Source organism: Denticeps clupeoides, chromosome 7, assembly GCF_900700375.1.
Source record: "Denticeps clupeoides chromosome 7, fDenClu1.1, whole genome shotgun sequence".
In the NCBI taxonomy this organism is placed as follows: Eukaryota; Metazoa; Chordata; class Actinopteri; order Clupeiformes; family Denticipitidae; genus Denticeps; species Denticeps clupeoides.
In genome coordinates, this window is record NC_041713.1 from 4,752,814 (window position 1) to 4,774,811 (window position 21,998).

At 45.1% G+C, this 21,998-nt stretch overlaps 2 protein-coding genes across 3 annotated transcripts; both read left to right on the forward strand.

The window, feature by feature from the left end:
* The first annotated feature begins 98 nt into the window (after positions 1–98).
* On the forward strand, positions 99–3,906 carry dscc1 (DNA replication and sister chromatid cohesion 1). Its single transcript, XM_028987329.1, has 9 exons — positions 99–346; positions 508–670; positions 1,628–1,762; positions 2,116–2,206; positions 2,290–2,428; positions 2,606–2,658; positions 2,737–2,894; positions 3,228–3,376; positions 3,689–3,906. Exons 1-9 carry the CDS (start codon positions 177–179, stop codon positions 3,798–3,800), a joined length of 1,170 nt encoding a protein of 389 aa, XP_028843162.1. The 5' UTR covers positions 99–176; the 3' UTR covers positions 3,801–3,906.
* Positions 3,907–4,480: 574 nt separating this feature from the next.
* On the forward strand, positions 4,481–21,628 carry taf2 (TAF2 RNA polymerase II, TATA box binding protein (TBP)-associated factor). 2 transcript variants are annotated; one of them, XM_028987461.1, is made up of 26 exons: positions 4,481–4,733; positions 4,815–4,869; positions 4,950–5,110; positions 5,734–5,852; positions 5,936–6,077; positions 6,613–6,844; positions 9,047–9,231; positions 11,453–11,566; positions 13,400–13,499; positions 13,670–13,755; positions 14,167–14,302; positions 15,075–15,229; positions 15,313–15,427; positions 15,524–15,633; positions 15,782–15,847; positions 16,292–16,544; positions 16,728–16,868; positions 17,054–17,164; positions 17,260–17,453; positions 18,167–18,306; positions 18,396–18,465; positions 19,329–19,444; positions 19,598–19,806; positions 19,900–20,058; positions 20,524–20,626; positions 20,887–21,628. In XM_028987461.1, exons 1-26 carry the CDS (start codon positions 4,684–4,686, stop codon positions 21,162–21,164), a joined length of 3,600 nt encoding a protein of 1,199 aa, XP_028843294.1. In that variant the 5' UTR covers positions 4,481–4,683; the 3' UTR covers positions 21,165–21,628. The 2 variants fall into 2 exon arrangements, with proteins under 2 accessions (XP_028843294.1, XP_028843295.1); XM_028987462.1 differs by having other exon boundaries at positions 5,737–5,852.
* Positions 21,629–21,998: the final 370 nt, after the last annotated feature.

Here is a 21,998-nt window from a genome sequence, read left to right on the forward strand (position 1 = left end):
CAATCAGTTTAAAGTCCCAGCATTCTAACTGCTTTTCATTGGTCGACGTCTTGTGTCACTCAAGCACAACTTCCCGAAATTATTGCGGGAAAAAAATAACAACCAAGGGGACCCATTGGGTAGGCTAGTCGGGCCGCGAGTCTTTCCCGTGTCAAAACGTCCCGAACTCGGACGGAATGAGGACGTTGGACGAGGTCCAGGCGACGCTAGAAATCGCCAAACTCAAGGCGGAGGACTTGAGCCCCGTCGCGCACTGCCTGTCGTTCGGGGACGGCGCGTCGTCGGGCGAGTACTGCCTGATGGAGCTGGACGAGGCGCTGTGCAGACACGTCGAAGCGGGGAGGAGGTGGGCTGCTTAACGCTAGAAACGCGTCACACGAATATAAAAAATATACACATTTATGAAAACGTCCGTATCCTGTGGTAGCTTCATTAGTTTTGTGCTTTTTTCCACAAAAAAAAAAAAACACTTTTTTGCTGGAAATGTGACATCTGCTGTTCCTCCAGTCTTGTCATCAGAGGTGACAAAGACGAACACGCCGTCTTGTGCAGCCAAGACGAAACGTACGACCTGAAGGTGGCCGACACCTCCAACATCCTGCTGTTCATTCCGGGCTGCAAGACCCCCGACCAGCTGTCAGACACCTCGGCCGACATTGTCCACGCACAGGTGAGAGAGCCCAGCCCACGTCTTCAGTCATGACACATTAATCAGTTGACAAGACCCCTAGTGAGCAGGCGAAGGTGACCGTGGCGGCAAGGGTCTCACAATATGAGATGTCACGATACATAGGTGATAATGTGATTATTTCATAAGACGATGTGATTGGTCTTTCAGGTTTTGTGAGGGGGAAGTGGTGGCCTAGTGGGTAGGACCCGTATTCTAAAGTGAAGTGATACATGTGATACACAGCAGCACAGCACACGGTGCACACAGTGAAATTTGTCCTCTGCATTTATCCCATCGCCCTGAGTGAGCAGTGGGCGGCCATGACAGGCGCCCAGGGAGCAGTGTGTGGGGACGGTGCTTTGCTCAGTGGCACCTCATTGGTCCAGATTCGAACAGGCAACCTTCTGATTACGGGCTTGCTTCCTTAACCGCTAGGCCACCACTGTCCCGGAAGGTATTCGGAAGGTTGGCGGTACCACACACTGAAAGGAGCCGTAACTGCCCCCACTTTGGGACAGTGATGGCCGAGCCGCCAAGGTGCCACTGAGCAAAGCACGGTCCCCACACACTGCTCCCCGGGTGCCTGTCATGGCTGCTCACTGCTCACTAAGGGTGATGGTTAAAAGCACAGGACGCATTGGGATTTGAACCGGCATGTGGCCACTTTCTTAAGCGCTAGGCCACCACTGTCCTTCATCCACCAAGGAAATGGCAGCATGTCGAGGTTACTGTAGTCTAGTTTTGTATTATGATGCAGTACTGAGGTAGATGGATGGTGGATGGTTCAGCCCTCTAGATCTCCATATTTAGGTGCACCCTACTATTCAGACAGGCAGTAGCTGCAAATCAGAGGACGAGAACGCGTGCTGGGCTGGTTAGAATTTTAGAATTTGGAATCCTCATCACCACTTGTTACTTGTCTCGTGCTCTGAAGCTCTGAAACCGTGTCTGTGTCAGATCTGGGGATTTTCCAGCAGCTACTGGGAGCTGAAGCGGCAGCGGCCGAGGTTGAAGAAGCTGAAGAAGCTGCTGATGGACAGTCCGTACGAGGGCCCAGCTATCGGTGTGCGGGACGATGATCCAGGCCAGAAGGTGTGCCCATCACGCTTGCCGTACTATATTAAGGAACATTATTAAGTAACAGTACTCAGTGTAGGGTATATGTCACATGTTTCCTCCAGATAATAATGCCTTGTGGAATTTAACTCATTGAAGTTGTGCAGACAAGATCAGACAGAGTTGTGTTGAATTATGAAATCGGGATGTGCTGGTTTGTCCTAAAATGTTAAATTTCATTAAAACATACATATTAGCCTGAATATAAGATGGGTCCCTGATAAATGCTGTAAATGTCTTAATTTGGGGGGCTGGTAGAGTGTCTGTAGCAGCCATTCACGTAACCGGTGAACCAAGGGTGTGGTGTTTCTTCTTTTTCCATGAACTAGTACTCTTTCGCGGATCTGCTCGAAAGAATTCAAGCGAGCAAAGCGGAGTTAGAAAGCCACCTGCAGAACATTCACGCCTGTCAAGTTGATGGTGAGAGCTGCTTTTTAATCTGTGGAATATGGCCCGTGTACTGGCTGAATGGCGCACCGGGATGCTTTCTTTTTGTGTCGCAGGGTACTGGAGAATCTTGGATTACGATTATGAGATGAAGCTCCTGGGTCACGTGACTCAGTTAGTGGACTCTGAGTCCTGGTCTTTCACTAAAGTCCCACTAAGCATTTGTCTTCAAGAATTAAGTCCTTTGGAGCCAAAGTAAGTGTGTGCAGTGTCTCAGTGTCACATTAGATTCTATACATTTTTGGTCTTTAAATAGTAAAATATTTGCTGCATGAAGTAACTAACTAATGCTCTGACCACCGGTACAACTAAAGTACTGGTGTGAGGTAAGAATGAAGAAGTAGAGTTTGAAATGATGGTTCTCGGGCGCAGGAACATGATCGAGCACTGCCTGAACTGCTATGGGAGGCGCTGCACTTCAGACGGTACGAACACTCGGTTTTCCTCGTGAATTATCAAGCGTGCGTCATGGTAGTAAATTAAGTTGTTGTTTTTTTTTGTAGATGGTGAAGTGTGCTTTGCGCTGAATGAAGACAAGGTTTGCAGGGCCCTGGCCCAGATGCTGCTACAGAATGCGGTGAAGTTCAATCTGAGTGAATTTGTGGAGGTGTGGCAGCAGAGCGTCCCAGAAGGCATGAACACTCGTCTGGATCAGCTAAGGGTGAGTCAGGAGCAACCTTAAGCCAGATTTGTTAATTATTATTTGTGTGTGTGTGTGTGTATACACAATAATCGCAACATACAACACTAGTACAACTCCGTTACCTCATTCAAGAAAAAAACTTTATTTATTCCAGGGAAATTATTTTGTTCTAAAGAAAAGATCAATGTAATAAGAGGAAATATCGATAAACAGTACAGTTAAAAAAAAAAATCACAAATTAATAAATATTAAATAACTATAGCAGGTATGGTGAAGTGACATTATTTAGATCAAGTGATTATGAAATAAATAGAACAAGAGGTAGCAGATGTTTTCTGTGTAAACCTGTAGGGTTTGGCCCTGGTGGACCGTAACTCCAGACCCGAGACCGTCTCACTGCTGAGGGTGGAGGACCTGCCCGAGGACACACTGGAGCGATTCAACCGTCTCTTCGGCATGAGGGAGAAGTGGACGGAGGACGACATCACTCCTTACATACAGTACGTATATATCAGCACCCCTGCTTTGTGGGTTTGTTCAATATACGCATGCCTAAGAGGAATAAGTGACTTTCAATAAACTGTTTTGAAACAAGTTGCATAGTTTATGAAATTAGATTACGTTAGTTAATTGCAGTAACAGTCCTGTAGATGTCACCATAGGACAATGGTATTTATTATGCTCAAAAGGCACAAAAACGTTTCTGTTACCTAAAATGATAATTTCAAGTTAGTGGTTTGTCAATTAATGCAATAATTATATATTTTTGTGATTTAGAAAGAATCACGTACTGTTCCCATGTTTCCCAACAGGGATCTGTGTGGAGAAAAGCAGACAACCGGAGCACTTTTGACCAAATTTGCTCGTTCTTCAATGCAAAATGGTGTGAAAGTGTTTAACTCCCGTAGGCCAATCACCAGCTGAAATCAAGAAATCAGTTTGATTCTAGACTCAAGAGGATGTTTACTGTTTTATATCTGTTGCTTTTATTTTCTGGAAATAAAGTAAATGTTTAATATCCTTTTTTAAATCTGACTCTTTGATTTATAACTCGAGGCTGGCAGACATGAAGGCACTTCATGCCGTATACGGTTGACATTTAATCTTCCGGCCTTTAGGGGGCGGAAGGATTTGAACGGAGCGCATCCAACACGGTCAAACTAACGCTTTAACCAATGTTGCCAGGTCCGTGTATTATAAGCGGTTTTGTGCTTTTTATATTTAGCAAAATTACAGGTTATTTTTAACAATAAAGTCACAGATATGAACTGAACACGTTTGCACCCACTACACCATGATCGTAACAGTTATAATAAAGTGAAGTGATTGTCACATGTGATACACGGCAGCACAGCACACGGTGCACACAGTGAAATGATAAAATTATAGTTAATAGGTTAGCAGTTCGATGCTTAATACAGGGTGACAAATTTAGGGTAGTCGGTTGAGTTTAAATTTAACTGATTATTGTTGAACAAATTGTGTTTCGTGTTATATATAGATGTTTGTTTATTTTGTACTTTTTCGCGAAGTCGGTTTCCGTATATGTTTGTAGCAGGATCTGGCAACCATGCCCGTTCCGTTTTTGCGCGGGAGGTCAAAGGTTAGGAACAAAATGACCGCCGCCGCCTAGCGGGGGATCAACTGTGCGAATATGCACACGGCAGGCACACGAAGCACATTCGTATATCAGCAAAGCCAATAATCATGTCGACGCGCGGCGCAGAGCCGGCGCTGGCCGCCTGAAAGCAGCGCTTGTTGCTCCCGCGGAGGCACGGCGGGCTTCGGCTGCGTTGACCGGCGCGACATGAACAGGAAAAAGGACAAGGGCTTCGAGAGCCCGCGGCCATACAAATTATAAGTATTGTTTTAGTAAAAATGTTATCATTATTATTATTACACCGTCGCCATATTCACGTGTTTGTCTTTTCCCTGCACGACTCATCAGGCGGTCTGCATTAACAACATCAACTTCCAAAGGAAATCAGTCATCGTAAGTAACTCAGCGTCGCACGTCGCGCCGCCTCGGTCGTCGCCCTCTTGTCACCGTTGTCCCGCCGCGCCGTTTCGCAGGGATACGTGGAGTTGACCATCTTCCCGACGGTCGTCAACCTGAACCGCATCAAGCTCAACAGCAAGCAATGTCGCATTTACCGGGTGCGGGTCAACGACCTGGAGGCGCCGTTCATTTACAACGACCCGACGCTGGAGGTGTGCCACCATGAGTCCAAGCAGTGAGTTCCTCATCTCCTACACCGTCTGGGCAGGGACAGTCCCCCCCTGGAGATACTCTGGGTTCAGTGTCTTGCTCAGGGACACGATGGTAGTAAGTGCGATTTGAACCTGGGTCTTCTGGTTCACAGGCGAGTGTGTTACCCACTAGGCTACTACCACCCTAATCAGTTGTGGCGCTGCCATGTGCGACATTTTCCCCCCATTTCGGATAGATTGTGTGCATTAACAGGTTGATTTGCTGTGCCAGCATTAAATGTGTCATTATAGTAATAAAATGGCTTATAGTTATAACACTGTAGTAGCCTAGTGGGTAACACACTCACCCATGAACCAGATGACCACAGAGTCCCAGGTTCGGTCCCCACTTACTACCATCGTGGCGGTGGTGGAATGGCGGGTAAGGACACGAACCCGAAATCGGAAAGGTTGCCTGTTCGAATCCCGAACCACCGAGGTGCCACTGAGCAAAGCACCGTCCAAACATTACGTTGTGTGCGCCGTGTGACGGTCACTTCGCTTTCACGTGTGTCCCCGAGCAAGTGCGTGTTTGATTTTTGTCTAATTTGGTTTTTAATTAGCTTTTCCGTCTTGTTCTCACGACTGCTTATTGGTTGGCGTGCAGAAGGAACCTCAACTACTTCTCCAGCGCGTACACGGCCGCGGTCACGGCGGTGGACCCTGACGCTGGGAACGGGGAGCTGTGCATCAAGGTGCCGTCTGAGCTCTGGAAGCAGGGTGATGGTGAGATGATGTCACTGTAGGTTCTGTTGCCAGGGGCGACTGGCTGGTGCGATTTGGGCTGAAGGTTACTTGTTTTCCCGCAGAGATGAAGGTGTTGAAGGTTTACATCGAGTTCTCGCTGGACCAGCCCAAAGGGGGACTGCACTTTGTTGTGCCCAACGTGGAGGGCAGCATGGCTGAGCGAGGAGCTCACATCTTCTCGTTCGGAAACCAGAATTCCACGCGGTAGGGCAGTTCCGTCGACCGGTGTCTGTACAATAAAATCCTGGCGGAGTTCGCATGCTCTCCCCGTGTCGGCGCGGGTATCCTTTGGGTTCTCCAGTTTCCCCCCGCTTTCCAAAGGCATGAACGCTAGGCAGATTGCCAACTGTATATTGACTAGGGGTGTTGAAAGGAATCTCGTAATCGATGCATTACGATGCAGGCGTGGACGATTCTGCATCGATGTGGTGCAGAACTTAATGGATTATATGATAATGACATTGTTTGGTGATTTTGTTTTTTTTCTGGTATATTAAAAATTCTACATATAAAATAGCGACTGTGGTGGATTTGTAGCTGCGTTCAGCTGGCTTTCACTTGACGCTGTTTAATGCTCATCAGGATTTCGACAGAAATTGACATCAGACTTAGCTATTTGGAAACATAATTTGAAGTAATGTAGAAATATTGATGGGATGCAATCAAGATATGGAATTGTGAAGTGTAGGATCATATCGAGTGTGACGTTTTTTTTTTCTCTCATCATTGTGCCCCAAAGTTTCTGGTTTCCCTGTGTGGATTCATATTCGGAGTTGTGCACGTGGAAGCTGGAGTTCACGGTGGACGCCTCCATGGTGGCCGTGTCCTGCGGTGACCTGCTGGAGACGGTCTACACCCACGACATGCGTAAGAAGACTTTCCATTACATGCTGCCCATCCCCACCGCTGCTCCCAACATCTCGCTGGCGGTGGGACCCTTCGAGATCCTGGTGGACCCGTACATGCACGAGGTAACACAGTTGTACTGGTGTTGTGTGAAGTGATTGTCATTGGGAAACACTGCAGCAAAGCACACGGTGACACAACGAAATGTGTCCTCTGCTTTTAACCATCACCCTTGGTGGGCAGTGGGCAGCCATGACAGGCGCCCGGGGAGCAGTGTGTGGGGACGGTGCTTTGCTTCCGATTATGGTATTACAATTAGGTTATGTTGCATGTCACATGATCAATAACTAATTATTAGTATTTAGTCTTCATATTACATTTTTTTTGTGGTGTTTCTACCCATACCTGTGAAAATATGATTCAACCTATTTAAATCCACAAACTGAACATCAGTACTGCACTCTGCACTTAAACTGAAGGATTACTACCTGCACTTTAATCTCTCACTACCTCCCACTGCTGCTGTGTTATGGTCATCATATCATTTCATATCACTGCTACTGCCGTTATTATCTTAGCATATCATATACCACATGTGCTTTATACTAAATACATCCACACGCCGGTATACTGTCATTGCTGCCTCTTTTCTGCCTGGTTTGTCTAGTTTGTATCGACCTGCACAATGTCCTTAGTCGTGTTTTTGTGTTGTGTATTATTCCATGTCTTTTTGCACACTGTGAATCCCCAAAGCTTCGCAATCTCGTCTCTCTGTGTACTTGTATATAGTGAGATAACCATAAAGTGGACTTTGACTTTGAAATGCAGTGTGTTTGTGTGTGTGTGTATATATTAATTTTCTTAATCTAGATTAATCTCACTGTAATCTTGGAATTAATCTAGAGTAAACAGAATTAATCTAGAGTAAGATTCTAGATTAATCTACATTAATCTACATTCATCTAGATTAAAATTTCTCATTTGAATTCTGCCGAAGGCATTCAGAATATGTGTGCTACCCAAATAATGACTAAAAGTAAGTCTTTGAGAACGGGTTTCTCAAGCCAGGTGGCGCATTAGACCAGGGGCTCATCTCCTGTTTCCAAAATGCATCACAAACTGCTTGAGAAAGCTGTTCTAGTATTATAATTGGTGATGAAAATAAATGATGTTCAATAAGATGTACTTGTGTTTACCAACTGTTTATTCAGTTAAATAGCTGCATCCATGTTACCACGTCACGTTTGATGTGGTAATTTCACAGATCGAAGACTCGTTCTCGCCCCCTACAGTGCAATTCGGCTAGGTATACATCCGCGCTAAAATATCAAGGTGAAAGTCATCATAGTGTAGCGGTTCTTCTTCTGTGTTGTGTAACTTTTTGATTTCGTTTCTTGAACCACAAATGATGAGCTGACACCCAAGAGATTTTCTGTGCAAAGTGTATTCTGTACAAAAAGCAAGGTTGCGTCAGAACATCGCGTCACACATCGCGTCTTTCTGCACCTCTCTCTCTCACAACTCACGCCATGTGTCCAAGAGAACTGAACATTAACATAAAGCATTCACAATTTACAATACTGCATTCCTGCACAAAAAGCAAGGTCGCGTCAGAACATCGCGTCTTTCTGCACCTCTCTCTACAATATACAGTATTAAAAGAACATGAAAAAAAAATATTCACAAAATAACACACATGCAAAATATTCCTAATATGTACATAAATTAAAATGAAAGAAATAACTTTTTGCACACAAACCCCATGCACCTCTTACAGCTCACGCCATGTGTCCAAGAGACCTGAACCGGGTCTCAAAAACAAAATAAAAGTCTTTAGAAAATAAGAAACTAAAAGACACAAGAAAGAAGAAATATACTTATAAATCTAGTGTAACCATTTAACTCCGGCACAATAGCTTGCGTAGTATAGACCCAGCTCCCAACCCAACTTTGTGAATAGATTAACAGCGATATTTTTTTTTATGGCCGATAAGAGTCTCACGTTAACACAGCACGTTAACGCCGATAACGGCCCACCACTAATATCTCTCTCTCTCTCTCTCTCTCTCTCTCTCTCTCTCTCTCTCTCTCTCTCTCTCTCTCTCTCTCTCTCTCTCTCTCTCTCTCATGGCTGCCCACTGCTCTTTAAGGATGATAGGTTAAATGCAGAGGACATATTTCACTGTGTTGTTGTGTGCTTTTTTTGTCGCAATGACAAAAAAAAATCACTTTCACTTTAAAGGGTATCTTCTTCTTTTTTTTTTGTTTTTGATTGAGTCCATTAGTGACTGGAAGCCATTTTTTCCTTTTTTTCCTTCTTCTTCTAGGTCACTCACTTCTGCCTCCCGCAGCTCCTGCCCCTGCTGAAACATTCCATGTCGTTCCTCCACGAGATCTTCGAATTCTACGAGGAGATCCTCACCTGCCGCTACCCATACGCTTGCTTCAAGACCGTGTTCGTGGACGAGGCCTACATGCAGGTGTCTGCTTATGCCTCCATGAGCATATTCAGGTAAAGGTCCAGTGCGACGGACGCCAGCTGCCCAGTTCCTCCCCGGGGCAGAGGCCCTTTAATGATGTTTGTGGCACTGAAGACGTGGTGCGTGAGGAATTTACGAAGATGACGTATCTAGGCATCTATCCTGGAGAGGTGTGTGAATATTTCAGAAGAAAGTCCATAATACAGTCATTATATAGTATGGACAAACAGATATCAGCATCCCTGTTTATATGCGTATGATCACTTAATTCATTAATAAGGGTAATTCCTTCCTACTGATTTGAATTAATCAGGTCAGCGGAAGATGTCTTTATTTCCCTGGAGTGAAGCCACCCAACAAATAATCCAAACGACTCGGATAGCTATCAGCCACATTATTATTATTTATTTTTTTTTTTACATTGCGTCGGTATTGATGTGGAGAAGGACCTTGTTCACTACTAATAAGTAGACTTGCATAAGGAAATTATGAGTAGGGGTGTGCATCGCGATAAACAGGTCACGATACCATTCTATTGTGGTAAAGTAAGTAAAGTGAAGTGATTGTCACATGTGATACACAGCAGCACAGCACACGGTGCACACAGTGAAATTTGTCCTCTGCATTTAACCCATCGCCCTGAGTGAACAGTGGGCAGCCATGACAGGCGCCCAGGGAGCAGTGTGTGCGGACTGTGCTTTGCTAAGTCACCGTGGGGATGCTGTGATACAGTACATACTGTGATAAATGTTAAAAAAGAGATGAAAAACAAGATGCTGTGATCGGTCTGTCATGTTTTTTGTGAATTCACTCGCAAATTCACCAGCTGAAATTACCCAGCTGTACAGCGCCACCTACAGGAGTGGAGGCTGTAAACGCTCAACAGCACCACCCGGTGGACTAAATGTGTAAACAAGAACATCGATAGTTGATGTCCCTGTGTCGGTTAAGGAAGCGGCCCCGTAATCAGAAGGTTGCCGGTTCGAATCCCGTTCTGCCAAGGTGCCACTGAGGTGCCACTGAGCTAAGCACCGTCCCCACACACTGCTCCCCGGGCGCCTGTCATGGCTGCCCACTGCTCACTCAGGGTGATTGGATACTTTATTTGTCCAGTTGTGTCGACCTGAGCACAAGAGCCCAGAGGCAGTTGAGGGGATCTTCCTTTATACCATTTCTTATTTTAAGCTCTTATTTCTGTCTTCCATTATGTTTTCCATGCCGTACATGGTGTTGCTTTTTTTCCTCTTTTCTCCACCTATAAGGTTAAATGTCACAAAGACATATTGATTATCTTCCACATTCCTGCATGCACATATGTCTGTTCATGGCCTTTAATGTGTTTAAACATGTGGTGCCTAAAAACAGTTCAGAATTTGTTTAATCAGTGCATCCCTGTTATTTAACCTGTTTCTTTAAGAATTATTTGCAGAGGTAAAATGCTGGAATCAAGGTCATTACGGTTCTGGCTTCAGCTTGTTGCTTTATGATTAGATCATTTATGTGTCTAAGCTGTGGGGATGGTCTTGAGAGTCCATGCGGGGTCAGCAGGAAACCACTGCTCTGCTTCGCTCTGCATTTTTTTTTATTAAACCTATTTCCTCCCAGGCCCCTGGAATTACTCCGGTTTCAGTGCACTTTACTTTAATATGGCTGAGGGACTAAAGAACGAAAGGAGATTCTACTACACCACAATTTCCTAATGAGGGAATATCTTGCGGAAGGATCTATCCTGTAATTTTTTTTTTTACCTGACCGAATTTATAGATTTTTAATCATTAATTGCACAAAATTCTTAAGACTTAATCTTGCCATGACAAGTCTGGGAAAGAGACATATGCTTACATGTAAGTGCTGAAGGTGCTTCACCTTCCACGTGGTGATGTCATGCGCCACCAACGTGAATTGTGGGTCCGTCGCTGGCAGCAGACAGCTAAAAAAAAAAGCATCAGTCAATCAAATGCATTTCTGCAATTTTCCCCCAACGCCGGACGTTTTGGCTGAATCAGGTTTATTGCGGTTTAAGAGGCGGACACGCCCACCCATGTGATGCAACGTATACGTTTAAATAAACACAGCTGCGTTTAATGTGTTCATTTATTTTAACATTCAAATGAAAATCAGTCCATTCATTTTGACCACCCCAGTTTTTACATTTTATAATTTGAAGAGACGTCACAAATAGAAACCGACACGTTGCGGATCTGACGCGACTTGGTTTCGAACTTGATTACCCTGTCCCCCTTTCCCCTCCAGTACGAATCTGCTGCACAGCGCAATGATAATCGACCAGACCCCCCTGACGCGCCGCTGCCTGGCCCAGGCTCTGGCCCAGCAGTTCTTTGGCTGTTTCATCTCCCGTATGTCCTGGTGAGTAGCGGCCTTCCTCTGTGCCAAAACACCCGTCATGCGGCTTCTTATATAAGCAGCCTAGACCGCCAACGAATTGAAGCATACGTTCTTTTACTTTATAGAACTGATCAGAGCCTTTCAAATCTTGAAAATATTGTAGTTTTGTAACAGACGTTATTTCAATCATGATAATTGAAGAAAAAATCATGCTTTCGTAACATATAGATATAGGGGTGGTAGTAGCCTAGTGGGTAACACACTCGCCTATGAACCAGAAGACCCAGGTTCAAATCCCACTTACTACCATCGTGTCCCTGAGCAAGACACTTAACCCTGAGTTGCTCCAGGGGGGGACTGTCCCTGTAACTACTGATTGTAAGTCGCTCTGGATAAGGGCGTCTGATAAATGCCGTAAATGTAAATATTCACCCATGGTTTGGAAGTTTATTTGAAACTTAACACTTTCAATTCAAAATGTTTGACACTCAGTGTGCCTACATGAACATCACGTTGCAGAGTCCAGTTAAGCCACCTGTGACCAGGCAGATTCCAGATTTGTCACTTGCAAAAAGTTGTTCTTTGCCAATGTAAACATTTAAAACACTTGCCCCGCCCTCCTGCCACACACTGATTGGCCCCCCTGTTTTTGGAAATGTCATTAAGTTCCAACATTCCGAGCCGTAACTCTGACAGCACGGTGACCTGAGGGTGTTCTAACAGAGAGGTGTGAAGCTGGACGAATTATTCACCTCTTCAACCCACCGGCAGTGTTAAAGAAAATAGCAGCGGGCACGGCGGCCTCGCCCAGCCGGACCCCCCTGTGCCTCGTCAATCACCGCTCTACTGGCACCTCCTCCCGAGTCGTGTGTGAGGTCGGCTTGGCCTGGCCTTCGCTCGTGGGGATAGTGGCAGATTTTCACTTGAGGTCTCCAGCACTTTGATTGCTGCTAAACAATGGACGCCCTGTTCGCCGCAGTGTCTGAAACTTAAATCAGATGTGGAGCAGCTCCGCTTTAGGGCTTTATTTATTTGTCTGGGGGGGGGGGGGGGGGGGATTTGTGTAAGCCGCAGCCAGGGGGGTCAGAACAAAAAAATAAAACAGAACGAAAAACACTGAACGTCTTTGATACGCAGCGCGCCCGTCTGCTTACAATTCATTGCGCAGCTTAATTCTGCCTAAGCCTGTAATTGAATACAGGTTTTAAAGACCGAGTGGAGCGTTCGCCGCGGTGAACGTGTGTAAGGCCCGGGCCTTGAGTGAGATCATACCTGTTTCACCGTTCATATAAAAAAAAAACCCAACCGGAGGGGATAAAGCGCTTTTACTCGCTTTTCCATTACAGCCGTAAAAAAAAAAAAGTCGTGTGTGGTCCTCGGAGGGTTGCTCCTGTAAGGTCGTATGCAGCGCGGGTGACGCATGCTGACGGCCCAACCGCCTACCGGTTCAAATGTTACAGTTCGTTAGTCCACCATTCCTTTTCACCGGGTCCCGAACGACAAACGTGTCCCGAAGTAGCGTCAACAGAACACCGCGTCATAGTTAAGCCAACGGGATCCTGGACATAAGGAGGTACAGGGCTCCAGGTTCTAGTCGCACAACAGAATAATGACTAATGACTGACAGTGGGTGGTCCGTCAGTGGACTTATTAATGGAGCTATGGATAGTGAGTTCTGGTTGGCTGGTGGTTGAAGTGGATATTAGCATAAAGAGGCACAGGTGAAGCAACGCATCGGCCCCATAGTGCAGTGCCACATGATGATTCAAGTTAATGTGAATTCCATGGGACCACGAGAAAATTGTGATCCTGCAACATCTGAATTCTCATTGGTTCTTCTTTGTTTTCTTGCAGGGCTGATGAGTGGGTTCTGAAGGGCATCTCTGGATACATCTATGGCCTCTATCTGAAAAAGACGTTTGGGGTGAATGAATACCGACACTGGATCAAAGAAGTATGTGTTGAATCAGCAGATTTTCTATTTGATTCTATTTTTGATTTCTATTTTATTCAGAAGAGCTAAATCTCAAAGGTTTTGATAAAAGGATTTTTTAAAATGCATTTTATTTCTGCCTGGTTTTGCTCGGGTGGCCTTTGTTCATTCGTTGACTCTGATTGGTGCAGGAACTGGACAAGATAGTGGAGTACGAGCTGAAGATGGGCGGTGTACTGCTGCACCCAACTTTCTGCGGGGTCAAAGAGAAGGACAAGTAAAGGCTTTCTGCCCTTTTATTGGTTTCCTTTTTACCAATAAACTGCCCTTCAAATAAAATAAAAATCTATGTTTCAGACATTTTATGAGGACCTATTGGCTTAAATGTAACTTTCTTGCCAACGTAGACGCACAATCGTTTTTCTCTTTTTTTTTTTTGGAAGAAGTTTAAGAAGTGCGCAAGAACCTCCAGCTAGAAAAACAGCTTTTAAGTGTAGCCATTCAGTCGAGTCCCATCAAACAGTCTGGCACGGCTGGCCTCATTTGTCATAAATCACAACCAGCACGTTTTTGAGTGCAAGCGATGCCGATAGTAACTCACTCATTGACAACAGGATGGCTAATGACCTCTCCAACCCCGTGTGGAGCGCGGAAACGAACTGCCGTTTTCCTTCTCTCTTTCCCCCAGTCCAACCCCTCACCTCCACTTTTCCATAAAGCACCCGCACACGCTGTCCTGGGAGTACTACAAAATGTTCCAGTGTAAAGCCCACCTGGTCATGAGGCTGATCGAGAACCGGATCAGCATGGAGTTCATGCTGCAGGTATATCAAAAGCTCTTCAACAGCCACAAAGCTTCTTTAGACCATCGCTGGGGTTTCCCCGCCATTTCCAAGCTCCACTTCCGGATTGGTCGGTGTGCAAAGCATCTCACACATAAATCCACTCTCTAGTCTCTTTTTTTAAATAAATACATTTTATTAGCTGTGCCTACCTATCCTACTTACCTACTTCTTCTCAAAACAGTAAATCAAATATATCAGTAATAATAAATAAATGTGAATGATTAAGATAAAGGGGAAATGTGCAAACACATGCTAATTAGAACCAGCAAAGTATGTATCTCAATTCTCTTGGTGTTATTTTTGTGATTTTGTGGCGTGTTCTCTGCCCGTCAATGCTCACTTATCTCTTGGATTCACTAGCATGAATGTAATATTTTAACTATTTTATGTGAGATGCCCATGACGTTACGAATGTTTAGGCAGCTCAAAACCAGACAATTCTAATACCCCATTTCCGGGTCTCAAAAAGAGGACATATTGATGCAAAAGAGGATTTCTGGTCATCCTAAATGGTGCAAAGGCAACAGCACTGGTGTGTTGCACAGAAAATGCTGCCACCTTACTGATTGTAAGTCACTCTGGATAAGGGCGTCTGATAAATGCTGTAAATGTAGGTGTTGTAGAACAGTTGTGACTTTACATGAAGGATTTGTGGGTCATTTTTAAACAAATTAGATGTGATCACAAAAAACTGGATGAACTGGTATATGAATGTAATTAATGTTATTTTTTTTTATTTTTGTGAGTACAGGTGTTCAATAAACTGCTGAGTCTGGCTAGCACCGCTTCCTCCCAGAAGTACCAGTCCCACATGTGGAGCCAGATGCTGGTGTCCACCTCCAGCTTCCTCAAGTCCATTTCCAACGTTTCGGGCAAGGACATCGGACCCCTCATCAAGCAATGGGTGTATCCTTCCTCTGTCAGTAACAGCAGCATGTTTAGGCCACCGGGTGACTCCGGCGTTTCCACTTTGACTCCGCTGCTATCAGGGACCAGAGCGCGGTGGTGAAGTTCTACGGCAGCTTCGCCTTCAACAGGAAACGCAACGTGCTGGAGCTGGAGATTCGGCAGGATTATACCTCGTCCGGCACCCAGAAATACGTGGTGCGCGTTTGTGTCCCGTCTCTCTTGATTCTCAGTGGGCTTTGTACTCATGACTGAGGTATTTTAGAACTAAGCGACGGTCCTTCGTTCCTACAGGGCCCAATAAAGGTGACGGTTCAGGAACTGGATGGCTCTTTCAACCACACCCTACAAATAGAGGAAAACAGTCTAAAGCACGACATCCCATGCCACTCAAAGAGCAGGCGGTAAAAAAAATAATAATAAAATATCGGAAACTGTCAATCAGATACACAGTGGGGCTATGATTATATGTTATACGTTTATTGACCATTAAGATGCTACTACCAGTTTGCTACTAAGATGCTACTTCGCATTGGCTGTTCCCTCTCGCAGGAACAAGAAAAAGAAAATCCCGCTCATGAACGGCGAAGAGGTGGACATGGATCTGTCCGCCATGGAGTAAGACTGCGTCCTATTATCTATTGTGTGCCGACAGTTGCAAAATCCCGAGTACCACAGAATACAGTATAGCTGTACAGAATGTTACAGTTGGGTAATATACATAGGGACAGGGAACCATTCAGACCCTAAGTTAACAATGGCTGTTTTAAAAATGGGTTTGGATTGTGCACATTATGGTGTTCCAGTTGAAAGAGTTTGTTGGATGAAAATTATGAATGAAAAGTTTAAGTGTATTAAGACAGATTTCAACAGAACTAGGCATATCAGATGAGACCGTGAGGGGAAAATAATAGAAGATATGATTCTGAGCTTTGGTTCTTGCATAATTTCATGCATATTTCAGTTGTGTTTCTGAATTTCCTTCAAAGAAACACAAGCAGAAGAATCATTCGAAAAATTAAATTAAATGACTTTTCTGAAAGCGAATCATCTCCTCCACAGTGCTGACTCCCCCCTGCTGTGGATCCGGATCGACCCTGACATGTCCATCCTGCGCAAGGTGGAGTTTGAGCAGGCCGACTTCATGTGGCAGTACCAGCTGCGCTATGAGCGAGACGTGGTGGCCCAGGTGGAGGCCATCTCCGCCCTGGAGCGCTACCCAACCCCGGCCTCACGCCTCGCCCTCACTGACATCCTGGAGCAGGAGCAGTGCTTCTACAGAGTCCGCATACAGGCCTGCTTCTGCCTAGCTAAGGTAAGGACTTTTATGGTTAATGGATAAAATGTACCTGTTTTTCCTGTCATTTGGCCATTTTAAAGCAGTCATTTTAAGGAAACATAATTTCCTCCTATCCTAATTGTGTATATTATTGTGAAAAAAAACCTTGAAAAGGAACTAAAGATAGCTGAACATTTCATTTCTTTTTTTGGTTTATAGATTGCAAATGCCATGGTGAGCACGTGGACCGGACCTCCAGCCATGAAGTCCCTCTTCACCCGCATGTTCTGCTGCAAGACCTGCCCAAACATAGTGAAGACCAACAACTTCATCAACTTCCAGAGCTACTTCCTGCAGAAGGTACTGTACCGAAGTAAACGGTACAGAAGTAAACCCAGGTTCAAATCCCACTTTCTACCATTGTGTCCCTGAGCAAGACACTTAACCTGTCCCTGTAAATACTGATTGTAAGTCGCTCTCGATAAGGGCGTCTGATAAATGCTGTAAATGTAGTAGGTTTTTGATGAATCACTCTGTTGATGTAGACTATGCCGGTTGCCATGGCTTTGCTGAGAGACGTTCAGAACCTGTGTCCAAAAGAGGTTCTCAACTTCATTCTGGACCTCATCAAATACAATGACAACAGGAAGAACAAGGTGAGAATCTCTGAGAGCTCTATAGAGTCTCTATAGAACCATTCAGACAGGCAAAAGATAATCCGTGGCTTTAATTGCCCGTTCTGCACGCGCAGTTCTCCGACAACTACTACCGCGCAGAGCTGATCGATGCCCTCACAAACTCACTGACGCCTGCAATCAGCATCAGCAACGAGGTCCGCACCGTGGACAACCTGAACGCCGACGTGCGGCTCATCCTGGAGGAGATCACGCGCTTCCTCAACATGGAGAAGCTGCTGCCCAGCTACAGGAACACAATCACCGTCAGGTACCGCTCTCACGGTGCAGCCGCGGGCTGAACGGATGGGACTTTATCACTTTAATCCGGTCCCTCCAGTCCCTCGGCAACCCCCTGAATCCTGTGTGGATTTCGAGGTGTGATTTTGTCCAATCAATGTGGCCTTTTTTACAGATTTGACATGCCCAGAGTTAATTTTTTCCCCTTACACTGGTTTTATTTTTAAAAATTTCACTTCCTTCATTGTAGTAATAATAATAGCTTAGGCACAACAAAATGATGAACTTTTATCAAAAATGTGAGGCTACCAGGAACCAAATGGCATGAACAGACTTCATTGCTGTTGGCATGGATTTATTCTTTTTTTTTTTATTGGGTCCATATATCATTATAAGTACATAGTTTACATCATAGCACGTGTCAGTCCAAAGGCTGAATGTCTGCAACTTTCTGTTTGCTTTTGGGAGACCAAATCTCTCCATGCTCACCACCAAAAGCTCCTGAGGTTTCCAGCAAGAGGCTTGGGACTTTTTTTTTTTTTTTACACTTTTGCATTGTGCCAACCTGCGCCGCTCTGAAGTGCTCTCCAGCAGCCCAGCAGGGTTAAATTACCATGTCCGTATAATGGTGTTACGTTAGATGAAAGACTCTTGCTAAATGCACGGTCACAGAGAAGCTCTAAAAAGTAAAAATTTAGAGATGTTTTATATTGTTTTGTAGAGTTATATACTGTTTTTGTCTAGCTGCCTCAGGGCCGTTCGGATGCTGCAGAAGAACGGGCACATCCCCAGCGACCCCGGGCTTTTCAAGTCCTATGCGGAATACGGCCATTTTGTGGATGTTCGTGTCGCAGCCCTGGAGGCTGTGGTTGACTACACCCGAGGTGTGTGAACAGTGTTAAAGTTGTACAGGACACTAGCGATAAACGGGACACTAGCGATAAAGCATCCATCACGTTCTCTCTGTCAACAGTGGACAGGAGCTCTGAGGATCTGCAGTGGTTGCTGGACATGGTGCATAATGACCCCACGCATTATATCAGGTTAGGTTGCACCAAATCTGAGTATGTATTAGTACTGGATGTTGCCACCTACCACCAAAAAATGATTCTCAGATTTAGGTTACCAATACTAAGGATGCTACTCTATGCTATTTTTCGATACTACAGGGAGAGAAAAACAAATATCTCAAAATGTATTTAGAATATTCTTAAATTCAGAATATAATATTTTTAAAGTAGAGAAATGAATAAATAAATAAATAAATGATTAAATGAAAGTTTTTTTGTTTTTTTTTTATTCTCATGCTGCAGAAGTGAAAGATATATGCACATTGACCAATTACATAATTGTAAAAAACTGATAGAGACTGCTGCTCACTTTGATGGCAACAACTTTGAAGCACTTTTTGCAAACGGCTTGTCCACATATTCTGGTTTTCCCCGTTCATCGGGTTGATATCTGAAATACTTCCACACAGTGCTCTTGCTTTTTACATTTTCTAGCAAGGTTGGTGCTTTTATTATTTTTTTTCATTGAATTGTTTGGTGGCGTTCTGGCTTTATTAATATTCTTCAGTTATTAAAAATATAGACTTAAAAGTTCCTTTTTTTTCCTTTCCTGCCAGTTCCACAGAGAACATTTCACTTGTAGAGGGAAGAATATAGTGGAAGTAAATAGTAAAAAAAACAAAACAAAACATTGGAATATGATAAGATCAAGGCCCTTTTATGTTGAAAATATGAATGTGTGATATTTCTTAAAATATTAAAGGAATGTCATACCCTCGTAGATCAGTTCATCTTCATGGTTGAAGCATGCCACCGTATCCCCACGTTCCTCACATACATTGATTTTAATGCAATTTAAAAATGTACCTTCAATTATTATTCTTTTTGTTTTTAAGGCACAAAATTCTGAGCATGCTCTGTAAGAACCCCCCCTTCACTAAGGCGGAGGCGGCCGATTCGTCGCTGTGTAACGAAGCGCTGGTGGACCAGCTGTGGAAGCTGATGAACTCGGGTAAGATTTTTTTTTTCTGCAGCCCTTGGCAGAGCAGACCTGCTCTTTCGGCAGGATGAACGTAACCTCTTGCAAGGCCTCGCCTGTTTCGTGTATGTCCAGCAGCTGAGGGACAGTAAGGAGAAGCTCTTGTGTTCTGCGTCCACCTCCCAGGCACCTCCCAGGACTGGCGGCTGCGCTGCGACGCGGTGAACCTGTACTACACGCTGTTCGGCCTGATGCGGCCGTCCTGCCTGCCCCTGCCTGAACTCGGCCTGGTGCTCAACCTGAAGGAGAAGAAGGCGGTCCTGAACCCGACCATCAAGCCCGAGTCGGGCTCCGCCGGCGCCGACCTCACACCGGGCATGGGCTTCCAGGCCTCTGTAAGGCTACGCCGGCAAAGCGCCCGCAGTGCGGCCCTGCAGGTTTTTCTTTAGTTATTTCAAAACACTCCTTTCTCTCTCTTCCTGCCCCAGATGAAAGAGGAGCTCCTGATCCTGGAGACGCCCATCAGCACTGTAGCCACGCCCAACCAGGGCCTGAAGAGGAAATTGGACACACCCCTAGGGTCGCCCCCAGAGCCCGGGCAAGTACTGCCGGACGAGCCCAGCAGTAAAGTGCCATTAAAGAGCAGAGTAAGAAGACACTTACTAACATGCTACACCCGTGACGTTTCCACTCTGGGACAGTCCGTTAATCACATGTTTATGACCATATTATTAACCGCGTCATTAAAAAAGGGGCAGTGGTGGCCTAGCAGTTAAGGAAGCGACCCCGTAATCAAAAGGTGGGCGGTTCGAATCCCGATCTGCCAAGGTGCCACTGAGCAAAGCACCGTCCCCACACACTGCTCCCCAGGCGCCTGTCATGGCTGCCCACTGCTCACTCAGGGTGATGGGTTAAATGCAGAGGACGAATTCCACTGTGTGCACCGTGTGCTGTGCTGCTGTGCATCACATGTGACAATCACTTCACTAAAAAATAAATAAATAAAAATATGGGAAACATTGCGGTTTCGGTGACTGTAAAACCTAGACACTCAAGAATCCCCATTTCAGTTTTATGGCGCGCGTGACACTAATCCGCTGACTTTGTTCCAGTATCCCACTCAGGATGAGGAAGATATCGACATGGACACGGTTCACGACAGCCAGGCCTTCATCTACCACCAACTCAACATGCTGGAGCGGCCCTCGACCCCTGGTGAGAGTCCGGCGCATGCTAACTAGTTTGCTAATGCTAATCACATTAGAGCATCTAAATTGTCGTAATGAGTTGTCCTCTACTTGCATAGACCATTTCTGGTGTTGCTACGCCAAACTGCTCATAATTTTGACCTGTGTTTTATATGAACTAAAACCAAATCTAGCAAATTTGTATGATCTTATACTAATTTTTGAGATGAGTAATGGCCGTAATGTGATTTTCTATCATAATTAAATGCATGGGACAATGTCGCGCAGGAAAAGAGCCTCCCTCCGTGGAGCCCGTTCTCCTCCCCATGCCCGCCATGCCCCTGCCCATGTTCAGCAAGGAGAGCAGCGGCTCGTCCAAGCACGGCGAGCACCAGCACCACCACCACCACCACGAGCACAAGAAGAAGAAGAAGAAGCACAAGCACAAACACAAGCACAAGCACAAACACGAGAGCAAGGACAAAGAAAAGGAGCGCGACGCCCGCGGCTTCAGCAACAGCCCGGCCAGCGGCCACTCGCTCCGGTCGCCCTCCCTGTCCGACTGAGCCCCGCCCAGCAAAAAAAAAAAAAAAAAAAAAAAGTGCTGCGCGTGTATTTTCTGATGTCATCATTTTTTTTTTTTTTTTTTACAGGCGGCCCAGCCACCCATGAAGCCCCTCTCCCGCTTTCCCTTTCTCTCCCGCTGTCCTCCCGCCCACAAACACACAGACGCCACTGTGGCACCTTATAAAATGCTTTTATAAGGGAACTGTTCACTTTGCCAGCCACAGGAAAATAAATTGAACGGCAGCCCCAACCCACCAGTCCTCGGACAGGGTGGGTACAGTTGTATATGCAAATGGCTCGGAAACGCTTCGCCGAGCCCGTCTGTAACGCGCGTCATTCCTTACAACTGTTACTTCATCTGTTCCTGTACGTGCTTTTAGATCTTTTTTTACCAAAAATGTATTTTAGCTTTCAGCAGTATCATTGTTTAGCCCTACGCTTGCTTGTCTTTTTTTTTTTTGTTTTTTTTTAATGCTCATGTATTTTTCATATTTTCTTATGTCACTGATACTGGTGATGATAATAAAAGTTTGAAAAAACTCTTTGTATTAAGGTGACAGTGCAATGAATTTATCACAAATGATTGTTTCATATATTTGCAGGTTGTGGGTCCACGCACAGCAAGGTATTAGTTACGCAGACAGCTGCTGTCGCCAAAATGCCAAATAAGACACAGTGAGAAAGTGGTTGGAAAAAAGAAATCGATGTGTAATCGATCTTGTATTGTGGGTTGCATCATTGACATAAAGATGCACCGAATAATAGATTTTGTCTTAATAAAACTGCTTTTCCGAACACTCACATCACCATCACACATAATAATAAATCATATT

Bases quoted from the DNA above. Each gene is read 5' to 3' on its own strand.
- dscc1 (XM_028987329.1), top strand. From the start codon at position 177: ATGAGGACGTTGGACGAGGTCCAGGCGACGCTAGAAATCGCCAAACTC. The intron at 2,429-2,605 runs GTAAGTGTGTGC...TCTCGGGCGCAG, and splicing joins TTAAGTCCTTTGGAGCCAAA to GAACATGATCGAGCACTGCC. The intron at 2,895-3,227 runs GTGAGTCAGGAG...GTAAACCTGTAG, and splicing joins CTCGTCTGGATCAGCTAAGG to GGTTTGGCCCTGGTGGACCG.
- taf2 (XM_028987461.1), top strand. From the start codon at position 4,684: ATGAACAGGAAAAAGGACAAGGGCTTCGAGAGCCCGCGGCCATACAAA. The intron at 15,848-16,291 runs GTAAGACTGCGT...TCTCCTCCACAG, and splicing joins ATGGATCTGTCCGCCATGGA to TGCTGACTCCCCCCTGCTGT. The intron at 16,545-16,727 runs GTAAGGACTTTT...TTTGGTTTATAG, and splicing joins CCTGCTTCTGCCTAGCTAAG to ATTGCAAATGCCATGGTGAG.